Source organism: Rhinichthys klamathensis, unplaced genomic scaffold, assembly GCF_029890125.1.
Source record: "Rhinichthys klamathensis goyatoka isolate OS25496 unplaced genomic scaffold, OSU_Roscu_1.1 h1tg000310l_1, whole genome shotgun sequence".
Lineage (NCBI taxonomy): Eukaryota > Metazoa > Chordata > Actinopteri > Cypriniformes > Leuciscidae > Rhinichthys > Rhinichthys klamathensis.
In genome coordinates, this window is record NW_026606828.1 from 655349 (window position 1) to 672887 (window position 17539).

The following is a 17539-nucleotide window of genomic DNA, read 5'->3' on the forward strand; positions in this document are numbered from 1 at the left end:
CTCTGATCAATATGAAACTAATATCATACTTAAAGTCCCTGTAAAGGCAATTCAAAAAAAAAATTCTAAACCCATTATAAATGTTAGAAATGTATTGCTAAAACATATTACAAAGACTGTGAACTGTGAATTACTGAATTGTGGAGTTAGACCGTTAAACAGTTTTTCACCATTGCTATTTTCCGGATTTTTTGGGCGGGGCTAAAACGGGGCTCGATGACGCACTGGAGCCCCTGAGCTCATGGACACGCCCCTACTTGATGACGCACTGAGGCCACTCAATCGCGACTTACTGTCAGTACTATTAGTAACTACAGCCTACAGTTTGCTAGCTAGCTATGCCTTCGACACGGAAATGCGTAGGCTACTACCTGGATGCGATCATGTACAAAACAGATCGGTGTCCTTATTTAAATTTCCTAAAAACGATCACATCAAGAAGAGGTGGATTAATTTTGTGAAGAGCCAACCTTGATGGAGAGCTGAGGATCACCGCCAACACCCGCCTCTGTAGCGATCATTTTACAAGGGATAGTTTTATAAACTTTCGTCGGAGACAACGGATTCACTGATAATCCGCTGTTACTGGTGAATGGGGTTGAACCGACTATCTCCCGCCTCGGCCTTCATCTCCCCGTCCCGAAAGCAGTATCACAAATATCACCGTCGGCTGCTTTCCCGCGAGAGGGCGTGGTTTCAGCGCAGCCAGCGGACACGCCCCCAGCGTTTGAGAGCAGAGAATATTGCTCATTTTTTCAAGATTTTGATAGCTTATTTTATGTACTTGCCGGCTTTTTTTATCATTCAAATTTGTCGGGGTGGCTAATAACACATTTTTCTGTGGTGTGACAAACTCAGAACACATACTTAATTTTTACTTTACAGGGACTTTAAAACTTATGGGCGGTAAAAATGTGGCAGGATCAGTTCACTGCCTTTCCCCTTTCTAAAAAAAAAAGTTATCTTCTCTTCCTGTCATGTTTGACAACACCCAGCCTCTCTCTCTTTCTCCACGGTGCCCTAGAGGTGAGCCCTACTCCAAAGCTGAAAGAAAAAAGCTTCACCATTCATTTCCAACTTCAGCCCCAAATAGGCTGTAATGACTGGGCTCTGATAGATCCCGGAGAGAGAGGAGTCCATAGAGCCATTCATGGAGGCTAATCAGCATGCCAGGAGCAAAGTCTGGTTCTGCAGTGACTGAATGCAGACTGTGAGCGCCCCTCCTTTAATCTCTCACTCATTCATTCGGCCCTGCCATGGCTTTATGACCCTTTATGACCAAACCCAACACGGCCACTGTTTTCCACCACCTTACCGTAGCCTCCTTTCCTCCGCCACCCTTTTTCCCCACTATGTCCCGTGACTCAGAGTAAACCATCATTCAATGTGTTTACATGCATGTTCTTAACCTGATTATGCATAAGCCAACAATGCGTGTGGTCGTGTAAACATGTTAATCTATTTTCTTTTATCCGAGTAAAGTCATAAACGCCTTCAGCATAAACTGGTTGACACCGCTAGATTTTTGCCCATTACCTCACCTGGCATGTGTACACCTTAACTTGCGTTTTGTTGGCTTATTGTAGTGCGTATATCTGGCTGTGTGGTTAAGCACCCTTAGGGCCAGATTTACTAACAGCTTGCGTCAGCGCAAAACCTCTTTAGGCATTAAAAACCTACTGTCAGGATTTACTAAAGACACGCAGTGAAAAATTAGCGCTGAAAAGTTATTTTTGTGGCTGACCTTATTGCATATCCATTTGTAGGAATTTCGCTTTCAGGCGCAAAATTTATGGGAGGAGAGTATTTAAATATATCACGCAAGGTGGTTTACTAATGTTTTCGCTCGTCAATGTACTGGTGTTTGCGCCATTATTAAGCCATTTGCTTACTCGACCCCCCCCCCCTAAAAAGCACGTCTTAAACAAGACGCTACCTGGAAGATTGCGTTGGTCATTATGGAAACGATCTGACTGTGTCTGTGTTCTTTAATTTGCACGTCGTCAGTAGATGCACAGAACTTTTTCACTGCCAGCTAATTTGCCCTGTTTAGTAAATCTGCCCCTTAAGGTGTGTCACATTAGCGATATTTCAGCAAAATTTTGTTGGCAAAAAGGTCCATTGTCAGTAGCGTAGCAATGTATGAAGCACAGCTCACACAGAAGTCACTTTCTAGCTAAGCAGCTTTCTGTTGGTCAGTTTCAGTGAATTTGCATGACCAACTTTAACATAAGCTAAATCTTTGTGGGGAACTTTTTTGCCCTCACGCTAAACTCCCAAATTTGCTCCCTACTGAAATTACTGCATTTCACCAGCAAAATTTCACAGCAGAGCAACAGTAAATGTGACTGCACTTTTACTGCAGATTTATGCGCATCCATATGCAAGCCACGGTTTCGTTTTTCTCTAAATGTGGCACTGTGCATTATGGCCAAACATCTCCACTTTGGTCTCATCTGTCCAAAGGACATTGTTCCAGATGTCGTGTGGCTTGTTCAGATGCAACTTTGCAAACTTAAGCTGTGAAGAAGAAGTTTTCTTCTGACAACCCTTCCAAACATGCCATACTTGTTCAGTCTTTTTCTAAGTGTACTGCTATGCCCCTTTTTTAGTTGAGCCTGTTGAGTCGATCTGGAGGGAGTACTGCCAGGCGGAAGTGGACCTATCTGCATATCAAGAAATGACGCACTGTCCGCTTTGGTTCTCCCTCACGTTTCTAGCTCCACTGGGACTGGATCCTATGGTGCAGACATGCCCGAGGCTGCTTCTGTAAGCCTTTCCCCAATCGCTTTGCTTCCGGGAGCTCAGGAGATTCCGCCAGGACGGGGTCCGTCTATTGTTAGTAGCCCCATTCTGGCCATCCCGAGTATGGTTCTCTGACCTGGTGTCCCTTCTCGTCAGTTCTCCATGGCAGATTCTAGTCTGGAGGGACCTTCTGTCTCAGGCAGAGGGCTCAACCCTTCACCCCCACCTGGGGTTGTGGAAACCAACTGTCTGGTCTCTCAGCTGAGATTGTTGAGACCATACTTCACTCTAGAGCTCCCTCAACAAGGAAACTATATTCCTTGAAGTGGAGAGTTTTCACTTTATGGTGCAGAAATTGCCAGATGGACCCACTTTATAGCTGGTTTGTACTGTTCTGGAGCTCTTGCAGGATCAGTTCTCCGCAGGGTTATCGCCCTCCACTCTGAAGGATACGTGACGTCCATAGCTGCTTACCATGCACCTTTGGGTGGGGAGTCATTAGGGAGAAATCCGTTGGTGTCGCATTTCCGCCGTGTTGCTTAGAGGCTTTGCACCTGGTATGGTGAAAGCCTTTCTACACCCTAGACCAGGGTATGTCCCCACTAATGTGACACAATCTATAGTTTTTCAGGCCTTTTGTCCTCCCTCCTTTGGGATGTTGGACCAGGAAAAGCTGCTATACCCAGTTATTGGGTATTGGATGTTTACGTTCACAGAGCTGCCCTGTGGTCAAGGCTATCCGTTCACCTATGACTGTCAGAGCTCATTCGAATAGGAGTATGGCAGCTTCAAAAACCGTATTGTCAGGGGTATCCCTACAATATGTTTGTGATGCCAGGTGCTTATGTTTTAGTTGTGCTAGCCATGATTCACAGTAGACAGGCACTTGTCAGTACAAAGGAGTGGGTATTATCATTCCCATAGCGTTGCTGTCTATGACAGCACAAGTTCACTTGAAATGGATCATCTCAGGTTAATAAAGTAGGTTAACCATGGTTCCCTGAAAAGGGAACGAGATGCTGCGTTGCCCTGCCATATTTCCTGCATGCCTATGATCGACTGAAGCTGCCATTGTTTGGTCAGGGTGCTATAGAGCTTCCTGGTCATGATGGCTTCAAGACCCAATTATACAGAAACGTTCCCGTGAGTTATTAGTAAATTGGTGTGCTTGCTAACGTGCTCATTATAGTGTATGTCCAATGAGATAATTCAGAGGAAAACACAATTAAACACACCGAATGCGAGATGGGTTCACTTCAGGACGAGCCATTATGACATCATTAACACGGCAAGAATACAAGTCAACACTTTGCTAATGGTCACGGAGCCACACCGCTCCGATAAGCTTCACATTTGCTCGCATTGTTTTAAAACGCCTCTAAGTGCTGCAGCTTAGACGTGTTAAGCGGCGCAACTTGTGATAGATGATACGCCCTCCCTGTCTGTTTAAATAGCCCCGCTGACAGTGAAATGTCTGATTCATCTTCAACCTCTCCTCTCTCTCCCCAGGATCTCCTGTATACTCCAGTGCATGCGTTTTAGGGATGAAAGAGCTGCCAACCATGCATCGCGGAGATGGAGACTTGCTGGCTGTGCTGATCTGAAATTCAAAAGCTATCCTTTACAGGCTGTCAGAAAAGTGATGGAGTGAAAAGGGAGTCTATCATCAGGGGACCGATGCTGGACTCCACCAGCGCACCACACGATGCTATCAGCCTTCATTCTCATGCCAAGATCGTTCAGTTCAATTCTATAACCGAACGCTTTATGCTGCAGTTATTGCCTTGCAATGCAAGTCAATTGGCCTCATTTAACTGTAAGATGTTTTCATTAGGAAACACCACCAGTAACAAAAGCATATGAATAATATAATGTTCTGCTACAGTAGTTTTGATGAGACAATTAGGATATTTGATATAGACATCCATTGTCATATTCTGAGTTGGAGTTTAGCCCAGGATCACATGAAGTCAACTTCAAGACAAAACCAGAAAGGTCATATATGAGACAACACAAAGTCTTTAATAATTTGAAACCATGACTTTTTAAAATATATTAAAAAGAAATATATATATATATATATATAATATATATAAAAGAAGAAAAAGAAAATATATTGCAAATGTTGAATAAAAAATATAATTAATTTTATTTTATTCAAACTATTACTAGCTCAAACAGTACATGCCAAAGCAATGTGTAAGTCTTGGGTTTTTATTCTTAGGGAAGAAATAAAAGTGACTGCCAAATGCATAAATTTAAACTTAAAATGTTGAATGCAAGTCAATGTTACCAAATCAGATTCCATCTCCTAGAGACTGTGGCAAGCCTGAGACCATCAAAAAGACCACAGGAAGTCAAATTTAAGACAAAAAAATAAAGTCTATATATCTATGACAACACATACCAGTCTGGAATGATTAGAGTAAAAAAACATAAATGTATATAATACATTACAAATATAATGCAATTCCATTATTTTATTAAATAATTGAAATTCAGGTTGTGAATTGAGAGAGATAAAAGACAAGCTACAACGAATGTCCATTTATTTATTTTATTAATAAAATAACTACAAAATGTAATTAAATTAATCTATTTTATTTTGTAAAATAACCATATTCTATAAAATCTAGATAAATGTATTTATTGGAGAAAAAACATTTTTACATTTAGTTTTAATTTTATTCAAACTATTCCCATAGGTGTATAAATTGTATAAAGTGACTGCCAAATGCATGAATGTACTGTAAAAATGTTGCATAAGTCTTCAAATCTGATTCCATCTTCTTAGAAACTGTGGCAAGCCCAAGACCAAAAAACATTGAGTACATCTTTTATATTGAGTAGACAGAATTATTGCAACCTGAAATTGAGGACTTTACATCCTGTATTATATATTTTAGGTCAACATTTTTTATGAAAAGCCCTACTATTCAGCCAGTTTTTACATCATAATTTCAACTGCCAATAACTTGCTTAAGAGCTAAGGATACTTTATCTAGACAGTATATATTCCTTCCTGTCACCCTATACACCTATTATCCTTGTCTAGATTGGAGCAGTAGTCAGAGGTAGGGCTGGCGGGGGACGAGGGTCTCCTTTAGAGTCGGTAATGACAGTCAGACTGAGATTGGACCTGATGCCAGGTCAGTCTGGCTGGCCTCTGGGCTCAGCAGGAAGCCAAAATCTTTGCTTCCACAGTCCAATCATTCCAAAAAGCCCCTGCAAAGTGTGACTGCAAGACGTCTGCTTGTACGGACTCCTGGGGAGTGTTTTAGACTAATTTATTTAGAATACTTCAAATGTTCGCAGAACACTTTGTTAAGACACGCAAGCCTTCCACAGCCCTCAGTGCTCCACTTTGTTAATCACTCCATGGTTTTAGTCTGGCATCCATCCTCTTTCAAGCTATTTCCATCATTTAGCAACTGCTGGGGGAGTTCAGGTGACCCCAGTAATGGTAATCTTTGAAGCCAACTGTTCATTTGAAATGCTTTAGCTGTGTATTGGTTTTTTGAGTAATACTTTCAGTTCGCTGTCATTGTCATCATGACTTGAACTCATTGGTCAGAGGAGATTTTGTCTGAACTGAACAGCCAATGGCATCAAAACTGCCGTTTTCTTTTTTTCTTCTTCTTCCTTTTTGTGATAAGAAGGCATCATAAGAAGGCATCTGGCATCATTTCACTCATATAAGAAAAGGTTCTATATAGAACCTAAAAAGGTTCTGTCCGGCCCTTCATATATTACAGTCGTGGTCAGAATATTAATTAATATGGACAAAGAAGGCTGTGAAAATAAATCTGCATTGTTTATCCTTTTGATCTTTCATTTAAAAAAAAATCACAAAAATCGAACATTTTATTTGAAGTAAATCTAATGAGTTTGGGGGGGAAATCACATTATGAAATAAATAATTTTTCTCTAATACACGTTGGCCACAATTATTGGTACCTCTAGAAATTCTTATGAGTAAAAATATATCTGAAGTATATTCCCCTTCATATTTACAATTTTTAGTACACCAGAGTGACTAGGAACACGAAATTATCCAGCCATGACTTCCTGTTTCTCAGGAGTGTAAATATGAAGAAACACAAAGGCCAAATTCCCTTAAGCATCCATCACAATGTGTAGAACCAGAGAATATTCTGATGTGCATCAAAAGATTGTTGAGCTTCACAAAATAGAAAGTGGCTGTAAGAAAATTGAAAGCATTGAAAATTCCTATTTCCACCACCATGGCAATAAAAAAGTTCAGATCAACAGGAAAGGTTATGAATCTGCCTGGAAGAGGACGTGTGTCTATATTGTCTTAATGCACGGTGAGGAGGAGAGTTTGAGTGGCCAAAGACTCTCCAAGGATCACAGCTGGAGAATTGCAGAGATTAGTTGAGTCTTGGGGTCAGAAAGCCTCAACAAATATATCAAACAGCACCTACATTAACACATGTTGTTTGGGAGGGTTTCAAGAATCCTCCTTGCTCATCCAAAAACAAACTCCAGCATCAGTTTTCAGACACGACTGGAACTTCAAAAGGAACCTGGTTCTATGGTCAGGTGACACTAAAAAAAGCTTTTTGCCAGCAAACACACTAGATAGGTTTGGTGCACACAGGGTACCCCAAAAAAGTATCCCATGCGTACGATTAAATTTACTGCTGGGTATTTAATGCTGTGGGCCTATTTTTTTGCTGGAGGTCCTGGACTTCTTGTTCAGATTCATGGCATCATGGATTCGATCAAATACCAACAGATAAAAAATCAAACCCTGACAGCCTCTGCTAGAAATCTTATAATGGGGCCGTGGTTGGATCTTCCATCAGGACAATGATCCAAAACAAACATCAAGATCAACACAAAAATGGGTCACTGAGCACAAAATTAAGGTTCTGCCGTCCCAGTCCCTGACCTGAATCCTATAGAAAACTGAAGAGGAGAGCGTATCAACGTGGACCTGGGAATTTGAAGGATCTGGAGGGATTCTGTATGGAGGAATGGTGTCTGATCCCTTGTTCTCCAAACTCATAAGGCATTGAAGGAGGTTGTAAGGAGGTTGCGAGAAGTATGCAAAAAGGGTCCCGAAGTTATTAGTAGTGCTACAACATTACATCCAAAGCACCAAATGAGACCAAAATGGAACCTCAATAAAAAATCTATTTAAAAAAATAATACGTTTTTATGAGCTTTAATAGCTTAAAATATATTAAGATTGTTGTTCAGTTCATTAAGAATATTTAAAAGAAAAAAAATGAAGGATTAATCTTATCATCCTAAAGGAAAAGTGGGTTTATACTACATTACTGTTAACCGGCATGAAATTGTAAGATTTTTAAAAAGTGGCATCAGCTAAAAAGGAAAGTGTTTATTTAATTCATTTTAACTGGCATGGAATTGTGCAAACTATTAGCAACATAAAAAAAAGTGGCATCAGCTAAAAAGGAAAGTTGTTTCAGTGGTGAAGCAAGTTATTTGTAATGAAAGATAAAACATTGTAAATCATTCACAATAACAACAGAAATGTGTATTAGGAAAGTAAATATGGTCAATTTGTATTTTGTGATGACTTGTATAACAAGTCTTTATAACAATCACTGTTGACTAAATTCTATTTTTAAAGCCATTGGATAATCCATTCTAAATTGAGCATAAACAAAACTGGCCTACAGAAAAAAATAAATGGAGAAATGTTGGAAAATGTGAGCTAAGGTCTGAGGTTGGTGCATTATAATATCAAACACCCGACACTGCACAAGTCTCTCTATGTAGGAAATGAAAAGCGTTTGGGCAGATGCCTCCTGTGGTTCTCTCTATCACTATGCTGGAGGTCACTGCTCTATTCCTTGGCACTTTGTGAGAAGCAAACCCATGCATTCTCCAATTATTTTCTTAAAAGCCCAGTTACTGTGGCAACCAGTCCAACATGTTTTGTTTGCCATGGCGGCAGGCCAACTCAAACCTTTAAGCTGTTCAAAGCTATCTCACACATAATGGGTGACTGCTCTTATGGGTTGAACCTTACACCTATACTGATATCCCACACAGAAAAAACTCTGAACTTAATGATAGCATTGGTTCACTTAGGGTGCTTTCACACCTGCCTCATTTAGTTCGGTTGAATAAGAAACAAAGTGCGGTTGGTGCGGTTCATTTGGGCAGGTGTGAATGCAGCAATCGCACTCGGGTGCGCACCAAAAGCGGACCAAACAAGCGTACCGAGACCTCCTCAAAGAGGTAGTCTCGGTACGCTTTCAAACGAACTCTGGAGCGGTTCGTTTCTGGTGAGAACGTGATCCGACCTCGAACAGACCCAACTGCCAAAGAACTGCGCATTTTTGGACTAAACCAGCTGCCGTAGTCAAACAAAATTATTATTTAGATTGTCAATAGCGCTCCCTTTATATTAAGCCATGACTGACTTACCGCGTTCTGCACTCTCACTCTCATCATAAACACTGAAGTTGTCCGCACTGCACAGTGAATCTCTTATTTATATTGCGTCTAGACTTTGTTGTTTATGAGGGGATTTGCGAAAGGATAAAGCTCGTGCGGATTCTGAACATACATGTGAGCGAATTATCCGCATGTCTGCCGGATTTTCCTCCTCTTTGTTTACTTCCAGGAGTTCTGTTGGAATTTTCCCGCACGTTAATTCTGACCAATCGAAGTGCAGTTGTGGAAATATGTTCAAGACACATCTGGCCAACGAGTGATGTGGATGTTGTCACGTGACTGCATTTTGGTTCGTTTCATCAACTCATCAACTGATTCAGACCAGAGCAATCAGTGTGGTGTGAAAAGGAACCAAAACGCCTGAAAATGATACAAAGTATAATTTTTCGCCCTTAGTCCGGACCAAATGAACCAAACTACAGATGTGAAAGCACCCTTAGAAGTCCATTGATTGGTTAAAACTAAAGACATCTGCAAGGGTGTTCGATTAAAAAATGCAATTCCAACTTGCCTTATGCTGTATTTAAAGATCTGTATAGTTAGAAAGTTCTTGAATATTGAAAAATAATTGTCTGTTCTCTGAGCATGACACTGGTCATGAACATGTCTGAACTATTTCACAGTGGTCCTTATACTGAGACCCTTATGCAACATGGATCAATTTTATGAGGCAGAATTTTCTCGCTTTTTCTTTCCAGAGCGTATAGAAGACAAAAGATGTCAGACTGAGTTCTAGGGTGTCACATCATTACATTTATCTATCTATCTATCTATCTATCTATCTATCTATCTATCTATCTATCTATATATCTATCTATCTATCTATCTATCTATCTATCTATCTATCTATCTATCTATCTATCTATCTATCCCCTCAATGACACCAGTGCTCAAGGATTGTCTGATTGGGAATATAGGCAGATGTGTCACAATCCAGTCTATATGCTATCCACAAGATCATATATAATAACAATTGATTGTAAATCAAATTGTAAAACCGAATAGTTTTGATATCAGCATGCATCGTATGTCTCCAAACTAGGTTACATGATTGTTGTTCAGTTGCAAAGAAAGTCAGTAAATGACATTGATATTAATATGGCATTTCCTTAAGTAAATAAATGGAGTAGCAATTCAAACAGATGGTCCTTGGTTTGGCCTTAAGCTATTTAAGTGCACACGTACATGAAAGGTCATGCGCAATTTTTTTCTTATCAATTCTGATGCCAGATGAATGCAGAGTATCATTGATGCACGTACATGGCAGAGCATATGCATGCACTATATGTGTGTCATACACATAAAAAATAAATGTATATGGTAATGATTACAAGTGCAATAAGGAAATACATTATATTCTTTAAAAAAACAGGTCCAAATTACTCTTGTCTCTTTTCCATCTCATTGTGTTTGCATACTGACATGTTGATATAAGCAATATGTGTTATAGGGTTGTCACGATACCATAAACATATCTACCAATACCAAGTAATATCCCGATACCATGCAGTATTGTGTAGTTAATTCATAATTCAAATCTACAAAATGGACCAAATTTTCATAAAATACATAGATGTAAATGAAAACTAATAGATTACATTTTCATGTGAATACTTTATTAATGATAATTAACTGGCTTTGTTACTTATCAAATGAAATTAGTGTAAACAAAATCCATCTTGGCACTGCAGAAGTGGCACAGATGCTGCATCTGAAGTGACATTTAGATGTATTTACACTGACAGTTTAATGCTGCGAGGTGGTATCAATGCATTTACACTGCAATTACAATTGTGATTATTAATTAACAATAATGTTATGTTGAAAAACATCAAATAGGCTAATGGGCCTTCTTTTAAATGGGAATCTAAAACCGCCAGTAGGTTGCGGCAAGTCTGCCAAACTGCTTTGTTTGGAATAACTATTTTCATTGGAAAAACAATATTGTCTAAACTGTCATTTAATAATAACTTTTTGTTTATTGAACTGTTGTGTAAAATCAATCGTGCTGATATTCGGAAAACAGCACTCTTGCTCGTGTCATATTGCTAAACTGTGTTTAGACTATCATGTTATAGCCTAAATGGGCTATTAAGCAAGTCACATTTTAATTAGGATTGAAATGATTGATAAGAAATGAGTGCAAATGCCACTGTTGATGAACTGAATTCCATTCATCATCACAAAGATGATTCTAGAAACAAACCACCTGTTACAGAAGTGGTCAAATGAGCACCAGTTGAGAGAATAAATTCTTATATAAAGATCTTATGATGTTGAATAGAGATGTTTGAGCTGCTAATTTAAAAAATCTTTTCATACCCTTTCATCTGATAAACCACAGGGCAATCAATGACGTGCAACGTTCCATTGCAAAATGAGCTGGAATCAGACGCACTTTTGAAGGATAACACTCAATAAAGTGCAAATTCTACACAGCATTCACTGCACAGGGGACAGCAGAAAGGCAAAGGCACTCAAAAAGACTCTCTTGTAATGTTTTTCCAGCCATTAAGTGTTCAAATTAACTTTTATAATAGTTATTTTAATAGTTTTACTGCCGCAAATACAACATTACTTACTGTTTAGCAGTGGCATCGCCAGTATTTTGAAGCTTTGGTATCGCGTTATGGTTATACCGTGGTACCGGTATCGTGCAAGTGCAACCCTGATATGTTATATGGCACTCAAAAAATATTACATTTAAGAGAAAAAGAACACCTCTTAAAACATATTAACAATTCCTCAATTTGCATATTCAACAATGCGTATACTTTTATGATATAGATAGCCTTTTGCTTAAATTATATTTTTTTAAGTAAATCTCAGAAACTCCTTTATAATTTGTGGAGAAAGAGCCATTATCCATTAAGTTTTTTATGTTGTATTTTATGTTATTGTTCAAGTTTAGTGCATTATTTTAGTGTCTGATGGTTCAGTTTTTGTAACTGAAAGATATTTAAAAAACAAAATGCTTTTGAAAAGTAAAAATTCTGAATTGTATATTTAACAAGGCAGTAGCCTACGTATACCTTTACGGTAAGATATTGCTGAAATTATATTTTTGTAAGTAAATCTTAATCCTGCAATCTTAAGGTGGTTTTAATGCAGGATTAAAACCACATTAATCCTGCATTCCCATCCCCCAATTCCCTATACACAAATGTACGTTTACATTTTTTGTTGCATTATATGTTAAGTTTACTGAATTATTTTAGTGTCTGATGTTTGGGTATGTAACTCTGTCTTCTTTATGTTATTATAGTTGCTGTAGAGGCCAATTTTCATTGACGTATCATCATGTGGCCTTCCATTGTTCCACCTGTACAATTATCAGTACATTTCACAGTAACAAACATTTACGCAAATAGGTTGGTATTAATATTATATGATTTAATGACGTATATGGGCCACAGTTAGGAAAAATAAATACGCGTAATAGGCAAACCAAAAGTCATAAAAATGTTTACATCATCACTATCTATATTTTACGGTAAAGTTCTGGCAACCACAACTGCATGTTTTTCTTATAGGCCTAATAATTTATCGTGAAATTAGCACTTTTTTTCGGCATTCAGTTAATTCTGACAATTTGACCGTTAGAGTAGCCTACGGCTTACCTTCGCCGAAGAAATGCGCTTGAATCCAGAAGAGCAGAAAAAAGCCCAGCGCCGCTCCCGCGAGCGCCCACGCCACACGAAGATGCTGCATCTTTCTGAAGATCTGACGCGTTCACAACAGCACATCCATCCCGACTCAACACGCAATAAACATTCCCTTATTCTCAGGAAGAACAGGCTGATCGGTAAGGACACTTTCCATGCGGAAAAGCCTATTGGTATGTGTGGAACTGCTCGCGCGACAGGTTTCTATTCGGAGAGATTAAAGTTCAATACGAGTTTCAACGCGGCATCTGACACTTCGTGTCCCATTAACCGCAGCATAGTCTCTCTCTCAATTCTCGTCCCGAAATATTTAACAGCCAATTCGCCGCATGTCTTCCCACATCCACACACAAGAGCCTCGAACTAAACATAAACAACTTTCGCCCCCGGAATTCCGTTAAAGTCCAGGAAAAGACCTCAATATGTCCAGCATCACGCGAGAGGTCTCTAGTCTACTGCTATGTTCTGTTGACTTCCCAGCAGAAATTGTGCGGACGCGCGTGCATCCCAAGAAAGCGCGCGGTGCTGCCCGTCTGAGCGTCTAACTGAGGCTGCGGGTCTGCACGCGAGTTTCATCTTGGTTGAAAATCGACGTCATCACTGTTAAATCTGTCAATCTCCGGGCGATTCCACTTATGAGATCGAGAGAGACATACATGGCTACAGTAGGCCACCAGTTATATTCTAAATTGCATAAGTATGTTTGTACTTTTTGCTATATTCTTTCTCTTTTTTTTTTTTTGACCTGACAGGAATACATAAGTTACCTAGTTAAGGCGTCTTCAATCTTCAATCAAAAAGTCACATTTAGTATGCTGTTTATATATAGATCAAAGGAGAGTTCCCATTCATATTAATACACTATGAAATAGTTTATTTTATTTACCTTTTATGTGGTTGCCATAACTTTACTGTACAAATACAGTGATGATATTACAAGCATTTTGGTGACTGCATATTTTATTTTCTAACTTCACAGTATATATATATATATATATATATATATATATATATATATATATATATATATATATATATATATATATATATATATATATATATATATATATATGTATATATATATATATATATATATATATATATATATATATATATATATGTATATATATATATAGCCTATATGTTACCCTGGTGTGTTTATGTTTGTGTGATTATCTTACAGAAACTGTGAAGAATCTATACATATATATGTGTGTGTATAGGCCTATATTATATATCCATAAATTATAACATTTTTTAAAAAAATTTACAGTAAAAATATTTAATAATACATTTTAATTTACATGACTTGCATGGTACTTCATAGTTTAGCCTACATATGCAGGTCAAAATTAGTTTCTTTCATTTTCCATCTGATGTAGGCAATTACATTTAGGAAATGTTAAATATCATGTTGATGTTCAGATTTATATGTAAATATCAAGCTGTCATTTTGAAGATGATTTTACCCAAAGCCATTTAGGCTATTTATAACAGTGACAATCCCCCTGGATCAACATGAGGTTCGGTACACACACAATCTAAATTAACATTCAAATTTAATGCATGTATATGCATTTCAGGAGGGAGACTTGCTTTCTCATGGTTTATTAGTTTTAGTTATTTCCTTAATCTTCCCTAAAAATGCTTCTTCATCCAGTGATGAATAGCTCTTTTCTTTGTTTCTTGATGATATAATTAATAATGATCTATTTAATGCATATATTCAGATTTAAAAGTAATCCATTTTCTCTGCTGTTAATGTCACTTTTCATATTACCCCCAAGTACAGCTGTCCACACATGACATCCCATCATATTCTCATATTGTTCTCACGTACTCCGAGCTTCAGAGGAAGAATGGCAATCAATCAGCGGGGACCCAATTAAATATGTTCAGAATACCGCACCACTGCAAAGTCAAGCTGCTACTGAAATATCCAGCCCTATAATAACATGTTCCTCCTGTGTTGCCAATATATCTCCTACAGATCTAGCATTTTCTCCCGCTCTATCTCTCAATTTCCATCTCGTCTAAGGGGAATATCTATATTTGACTCTGCAGTGTTTGTTAGCAGTACTGTATGAAAAAATGTGGTGGGACAATAGACCTGGTTCCAATTTATTAAGCCGGCTTTCATTTATTTACTTTTTACATTTGTTTTCCATAGTAATTGCAACGTCTCAGAGGAGACACTGGAAAGCAATATTGGTGTGATATATAAACAATATCAGCCAGACTCAGTACCCTATTTTGTTTGCTATTTCTGGTGGATAAAAAAAATCACACCAAGCTAATTCCAGCTATAAAATCTGCGCATGACGACTACCCATAGAAAGTACCTATGAATATTCATTTCTGAACTGTTTTCATCAAGTATTATGGTGAAAATAAACAGTGTGAATTAAACAATTGTTAAAATTCCACACACCGATGGGGAAAAAAACTCAACATTTCAATTCATGGACTTAATCTCTCAGATCAATGCAGGGACAAGCCACTGTTTGCCCTTTTTATCTAAATCCTTTTCTTGGATTTGGAATCAGAAATCCATTTGTTCAGAGAACTTCTTAGATAGCTATAAGAACATCAAAACTTAGATTTGAAATGATAAAGATTACTTAGGCTACTAAACATTTATCTCATGCTAATGAGAGCATTAGAAGCATCCCCATAAATGAAACCTCTGTCAAGCTCCATAATGACAAAAAGCACCATAAAAGTATAATAAAAGTGTCATGTGATAGATTTATGTGAAGAGACAGAAATTTAAGTCCGTATTCAATGACATTCTTCCCCTGCAGTGAGCTGTTAACCGGATCAGTGAATCAGTTGAACTTGGGATCCAAACTGTATAAAAATAGTTTGAATGAAATTCAGGATATTTTAAGAACAGCATGTGCTAATGTGCTTTGGAGGCAGGGAGAAAATAAAGAGGGGAAACATAAAAACATATTAATGCATCTTGACTTACACAATCTTCCTGTCTGAGAGCCAAGGGCGCTCTCACCTGCACCGTAATGTTATGCAGCATTCCTGTCAGCGTTATCACTGCAACACTCTGGGGGAGCAAAGCGCAGACCACCGCTTGACTGCTGAATGTCCCTAAAGCGCACTTTCCACTTCACAATACGCCTGACGACATGGTGTGTCTTGTTATAATCAATATCTTTGTCATTGTCAGGATTAATCACAGGGCCACCGTCTTCACTGACCCTGGGAACCTGCTACCTGAATGAAAGTCTAGAGGACACACATCAAGTGAGCAAAGCAACGATTCTGTAAAAGTAATAGATTGATCTGCAAAATACTACTCATTTAAAGAGATAGTTGAGCCAAAAACTCCAAGAATGTCGTTCCAAACCTGTATAACTTTCTTTATTCTGTGTAAGAAATCTTCAAAAATGTCCCATTGTTTTTTTGTCCACACAATGAAAGTCAATGGGGACCAGTGGAGTTGTTTTGGACCCCATCGAGTTTCATTGTATGGACAAAAGCAGTTTTCATTCTTCAAAATAACTTTTTGTTATGTAGTACAATGATGTTCGGTCTCTAATGTGACATTTTTGCATGTCATGAACAAACTCTTAAAGGTGCTCTATGTAACTTTTAGCGGCCTCTAGTGGTGAGGTTTCAGATTGCAACCAAATTTTACAAGAGCGCTCGTGCTCGAACTCATAGACAATACCGTCTATTACGCAAATATCTCGGCGAATACTTGACGGATTCGGCGAGCACCGAGCTCGTTGGGACCATCTAGTCCAGTGGTTCTCAATGTGGGGTCCGCGGACCCCTGGTGGTCCGTGAACTATAGCCAGGGGGTCCGCGAAATAATTTATAACAGCCTACCGCTTTTTCCCGACTATAAGTCATGTTTTCTTTAGCATCTGAAAACTTGCTATTTATTCCAACGTGACTTATATAATGCATTTAATGTCAAATAATAAAAAAGTAGGCTCTTAAAGGTTTCTATAGATAGATAATCTATCTATATTTCTTATGTCTGTGCGTCAAGTATTCGCTGTGTTTTGGTCGATTTTTGGGCACGTGCGCCAGAAAGGAGACAGAGACGGCAGAACGCGCATCCTGTTGTGTTCTTTATTTTTAAAAGGCATGACATTTTGTAGTCATTTTTAATGTATACACAAATAAAAAATAGACACTTTGCCGTTTTGAATGATGTACTCTTATCTGTATGACCATAAATAAGAGTATTCCTTTGTTTCCACTGCTGAGGAAAAATCCAAGTGTTCGCGCCGGCGTCTCGTGTGCGCGCACAATATGTCAGTTCTAGCACTGCTAATTTGACATCAAAACCTGTTCATTGTCAAAATAAAATACTCACCGAACTTATAAAAAGTTCTGCTTAATTTAATTTGTCTGTTGTACACTATGAAGGCAGTGACGGTCAATCATATACTGTCGACTTGCTATTGTTCCAATCTCATTTCTCCAAATGTGAAGATGCTGATACGTGTAGGCCTATATTGGGACTGAAGCATGAAGCTTTCTTTACATAAATAGTTAAGCATCCAAATGTTAGGCTACATCGCAAATATGGAAACTTTGGACCGAATGAGAGATGCACGAGCCCAACGTCTGCAGTTTCAGTTTCGATTCAACTTAATTCGTTTAGAATTGATGTTTTAAATAAATGTTGTCTGTATACTACT

At 38.3% G+C, this 17539-nt stretch overlaps 1 protein-coding gene across 2 annotated transcripts in view; it reads right to left on the bottom strand.

The window, feature by feature from the left end:
* tafa5b (TAFA chemokine like family member 5b) overlaps positions 1-17539 on the bottom strand; it is a 47516-nt gene that overhangs the window by 15552 nt on the left and 14425 nt on the right. Inside the window, exon 1 of one of the 2 annotated variants that reach the window (XM_056271035.1) lies at positions 12822-13424. The exons of the other annotated variant lie outside the window; for it this stretch is intronic. Within the exon in view, the coding sequence (XP_056127010.1) occupies positions 12822-12912 (91 nt within the window). The 5' untranslated portion in view covers positions 12913-13424. Of the gene's footprint in view, positions 1-12821; positions 13425-17539 lie in introns of those variants that run through there. 2 annotated transcript variants of the gene reach the window in all.